The sequence below is a fragment of the Sinocyclocheilus grahami genome, unplaced genomic scaffold (assembly GCF_001515645.1).
Source record: "Sinocyclocheilus grahami isolate Dianchi unplaced genomic scaffold, SAMN03320097.WGS_v1.1 scaffold71.1, whole genome shotgun sequence".
Lineage (NCBI taxonomy): Eukaryota > Metazoa > Chordata > Actinopteri > Cypriniformes > Cyprinidae > Sinocyclocheilus > Sinocyclocheilus grahami.
Window position 1 is genome coordinate 1950816 of NW_015505250.1, and position 5244 is coordinate 1956059.

Here is a 5244-nt window from a genome sequence, read left to right on the forward strand (position 1 = left end):
AGCTCCCTTCCGACTGTTTGGGACATCTGGAAAATTGATTGTTCGGAAAAGAAAAGGTGAACGCTAGTCCTGTGTTTTGCCAACAGTGAAGCATCCTGAGACCATCCATGTGTGGGGTTGCTTTTCAACCAAGGGAGTGGGCTCTCTCATAATTCTGCCCAAAAACACTGCCATGAATAAAGAATGGTATCAAAATGTCCTGCAAGAGCGACTTCTTCCAACGATCTATTAGCAGTTTGGTGATAATCCGTGCATTTTCCAGCGTGATGGAGCACCATGTCATAAAGCAAGAGTGATAAAGAAGTGGCTTGAAGATCATTACATTGAAATTTTGGATCCGTGGCCAGGCAACTCCCTGGATCTCAATCCCATAGAAAACCTGTGGTCAGTCCTCAAAAGGCGAGTGGACAAGCAGAAGCCCACAAATTGTAATCAACTCCAAGAACTATAAGGAAAGAATGGATCACCATCAGTCAGGATTTGGCCCAGAAGCTAATATCCAGCATGCCAGAACAAGGGTCAACACTGAAAATATTGACTCATTATATTTTTGCCAATAAAAGCCTTTAAAGCATATGATATGCTTATCATTGTTTTTCAGTATACCATAGAAACATGTGGAAAAATAATCTACAAATACTGAAGCAGCAAACTTTGCAAAACACAATTTATGTCACTGCCAAAACTTTTGGCATGACTACTCATACCGATTTAGAATGAACTAAAATGACCACTAGGGGAGCTATGACCAAACAAATCTATTCACCCTTAAAATGGACATGGCATTTGGTGTACTCTGTAATTTCTCCTTGCTGCTGTATTTAATGTATTTTTTCACTTACTTCACAGAATTGTTCCAAAGCCTCAACAATAGCTCAGGCTCTGTGCATCTCTCACTCTGAGTTCATCATGGCAGTCAAGGCATTTTGCAGCTCTCTGCAATCTGTGGCTCTTTCCTTAGAGCATGATGGACAGGACTGTCTCATTGACCTGACATATGCTCATCGCTGGGTCCCAGATATATACTCCAAAACTTGTAGCTGTGGCCTTGTGGAGGACAGATCCAACCTGGAGAAGACCCCTCTAAATACAGCTTACCACACTTTCTCTCCTGTTTCCCTGGAAAACACTGACAGTCAGCCCAGAATATTAGATTCATTTTCTGCCAAACTCAATGCTTTGAATGTGGCGGTCGAGATGGCTAATTTTGTTCTTGATGTAAAATATATAATTAAGGATATCAATTGAATTTTGATGAACGAAGAGCTGTGCTTTTAGTAAAGGTTGTAGGTTTGATGTATTTTATCATCAGATGTTGTTCTAAGACTTTTTCTTCAACAGAACTGAATGTGGCAACAGTCATGTTAAATATTCCTTACATTAAACCACCAAAGCCAAAATATGAGGAACACATGAGAGTTAAGAGACTGTCTCATTTCTTATATGATGCTGCAAGAGTCACAATTACCTGAACTTTTTGCAAATATGCAAGCAGCTAAATCTGCTATCATAGGACAGATTTTAAATTAAGCAAAATAAAGTTTAATGGATACTAAAAAGGGTTTATTGTAGGTACATTTTTTCAGTTCACCCGTATTTGACAGGTATGGCAAAAGGTTAATTTTGGACTCTGCCTGAGTCATCTTCATTGTGTCACGTGCCTTTGAGAAGGGTACTTATCTCCAGGTAGCTCCAAGGCAATTAGTGCACTATAAGGAGCAAATGTTAGAGGGTAAAAAAATGTTTTAATACTTGTCGCATTTTTATTGGCTGGTCAGTAAACGTGGATCGTAGCACCAAACATACTGTGCGATGATCATGCTGAATTTCTGACACTACTGTCAGAAAATGATCGTAAGCTATCTTTGGTCGCAAGACCGTGACAATGGTTGTCTTTGAACCTCTCTCACTGTATGACATAGGACCACCGTTTAGGAGCCATGATCACAGAAATCACCACGATTGTTTCATGATGCCAATCTTTCGTCTGGGACAGCTGAAAATCTTGCAGTGTGTCTCGGGCGGTTAAGGCTAGATGGCATACAGCAAAAACCAATCAATAAGGCGTAATGTTTCTCATACTGTACAACAATTATTACTATTTTTGCATTATTGTAAGGGGTAGGTTTAGGGTTGGGGTAGGTGTAGACGTTAAAGTGCCCCTATTATGGGTTATGAAAGGTTCATATTTTGGTTTTGGGAGTCCCCAACAACAGGTTGACATGCATGCAAGATCAAAAAACATTCTTTGTCTTATAACGATTCGTTTAACGATTCATTTTTCCAAACCCCTCCTTTGCGTGACGCTAATCGGCGGTGATTGGTCCGATTGGTCTCATTTTCATTTCATCTTGCCTGTAATGCCTGATAAAGCAGCGTTTGTGAGCGCAGTGCTGCTTTGTTTACAGCCGTTACCGGGGAAACAGCTATTTTACCGCTCCAAAAGCGGCACCTAGTGGCAAAGAATGAATTTGCATTTTCATTCAGACCAAGCAAAAATACCAACAAGTGGGTGGGCAATATGCTAATGTTTAATTTTGACCTCAACATGAAACAGTTTGGGATTCGTTTTAAAAACGACTCGTTTCAATGATTCAGAGTCGGCTTTTTCTTTTGAGAGACAATAACTTTATTATTTATACACATAATTTATACATATTTATATCCCAGCTAACAATTTGTGGTTCCCAGAACGTTCTGGGAACGTTAGTTTTTGGTTCCCGGAACGTTCCTAAGAACGTTCCCTGTTGGTTAGCCAGGAATGTTTTCTTAACGTAAATGGGTCATTCTATGGAAACGTCCATTTTTCTGTCCCTAGCCTTTACAGAAATATTACACTTGAAAAACAATTTAGTGTTACAATTTTTTAAATATTTTAAAATAAAACAGTATGTTATTTGAACAATTACACCTTCTTGAGCCATCTATGTGGCAATATTTGTTTTTAATTAATTATAAAGGATTCCAAGCACCAGTGTTGGGGAAAGTTACTTTTAAAAGTAATGTGTTACAATGTTGCGTTACTCCATAAAAAAGTAACTAATTACGTTACTTAGTTACTTTTTATGGAAAGTAATGCGTTACGTTACTTTTGCATTACTTTTTAAATCTGGACAGGGCTTGCTTGTTTGTTTTTAAAATAAAAAAGTTATATTTTTGGCAAATATAAAAGCCTCTTCACACCAAAAGTGAAATGAATAAGCCTCAGGCTGAAGGGAAAGTAAATTTACCTCCGTACAGTAGAACGCAGAAGAAGAAATTTCAAAACACTTCAGCAATAAAAAAGGACACAAATGTTTGTCTAGAGTAATTTGTGCTTATTAGTACGATTGAACTGGATCATCGAAGGTCAGAAGCAAAGACATTGGTTAATAGAATGGGATTAAATACATAAAGGATATTTGTGTTGTTTAACATTTAATTATTGCAGGTTTGATTCATATTCTGAGTTGCATTATTTTTATTCATTTGGAGGAATACTGAATCTGTGCATATTTATTTTAGAACTACAGTAACAGCTGATTTCTGTCACCATGGCAACACCAGAGCTGTCAGTCAATAAATTGGGAAAAAACGTAACTTGCGTTACTTGTCTGAAAAAGTAACTCAGATATTCTCTTGTAAATTAAAAAGTAATGCGTTACTTTACTAGTTACTTGAAAAAAGTAATCTGATTACGTAACTCGCGTTACTTGTAATGCGTTACCCCCAACACGGCCAAGCACCACAAAACTGCTCGTCCCCACAGCCATGTACAGAGGGAAAGTGCTTTATTTTGAGGTCAAAAACAGGTTTTTCTACCATTTAAAATACAATGAGGTATTCATAACTATCAAATATATGATGTAAATGAAATCAATAAACAACATGACAAATAAATAGGATAAAATATATAATGAAAGCAGTGGTCCCCTGGAGTTGTGTCACTGGTGTTACCGTTTAACAAAAATATTTTATTTTGAAATAAAAATCACACTTATGACATCACTTGACTTCCTCCTATTTCCTGAAGATCTATGAAAAAAAGGCCCATGTTAAGTCCACTGTCTCTTTTCAGTTATCAGAAATTTTCTCATTTATCTCACGATTTCATATGAAGCTTTTAGTGGAAGTCACTGGTATGACCTACTTTATTGTTAGGGAATTGTAAAAAACTAGAATACAAATGGATTAAGTGTTACCTTCCTTGGTAACACCAGTGAAGATCAGTTTATGGTTATGTTCTTTTACTAACTGCTTTCACTAATTGCCAAATGTATGCCAAATGTAACAATTTAGTCTTAACTACTTAATTATACTTGAAGAATAAGGATATTTGATATATTATGTATATATCACTGGTGTTTCATTGTGTCACTGGTGTTACCTTCCTTGGTAACACCAGTGAAGATCAGTTTATGGTTATGTTCTTTTACTAACTGCTTTCACTAATTGCCAAATGTATGCCAAATGTAACAATTTAGTCTTAACTACTTAATTATACTTGAAGAATAAGGATATTTGATATATTATGTATATATCACTGGTGTTTCATTGTGTCACTGGTGTTACTTTTTTTTCTGTCACATTAAATAAAATGCATCACATGTGACATGATAATAATGTTACATCCATTAAATTCTGCTTCACTCAAGAGTTAAGATATAAAGGATTGCATCATTACTTGTTTATAACAGTTTTTACAAATATTTTGATTGTTATAGCAAATACATGGTTGCGCAAATGAACTAACATCATTCAATCACACTTTTAACAAACCTGATTCAAATAAATAAAACATAATCTCCTTCTTTTTTTGCATTATCGTTATTTTTCTGTAACTCTGACTACATGTACTAAAAGAATTGAGAAATAATATTTCATAAAAACCTTTAAAATTGCCAAAGAATTAAGGTAACACCAGTGACAAAAAATGGTACATGTGGTCTTTAAATAAATGCACAAAACAGATTTTAAAAAATCATTAAGCTGTCATTTATGTGTATTCATAAAGTCAAAAGGTAATATAATAATGTGATCTAAGTTTAAATGTTAAAAAAAGAAATACATTTTAAGACATCTTGCCATACCAAAAGTGGACGTTTCTGTAGAATGACCCAAATAGAACGTTCCCTTTAGGTTAGGGGAACGTTCTGGGAACGTTCACAGAACGTTCTCCTAACCTCTTTACTGGCTCCCCTTAATAAGACATGGGCTCCCCTGAAAACGTGATTTGTGAAAATTTGGGGGGTCTCAAAAAATATT

At 35.8% G+C, this 5244-nt stretch overlaps 1 protein-coding gene across 3 annotated transcripts in view; it reads left to right on the plus strand.

Annotated features, from left to right (window-relative positions):
- LOC107585538 (MKKS centrosomal shuttling protein) overlaps nucleotides 1-1463 on the plus strand; it is an 8208-nt gene extending 6745 nt beyond the window's left edge. For all 3 annotated transcript variants that reach the window (XM_016272585.1, XM_016272583.1, XM_016272584.1), the window contains one exon: nucleotides 850-1463. In XM_016272585.1, coding sequence (XP_016128071.1) covers nucleotides 850-1248 — 399 coding nt within the window. In that variant the 3' untranslated portion in view covers nucleotides 1249-1463. The remainder of the gene's footprint in view (nucleotides 1-849) is intronic.
- Nucleotides 1464-5244: the final 3781 nt, after the last annotated feature.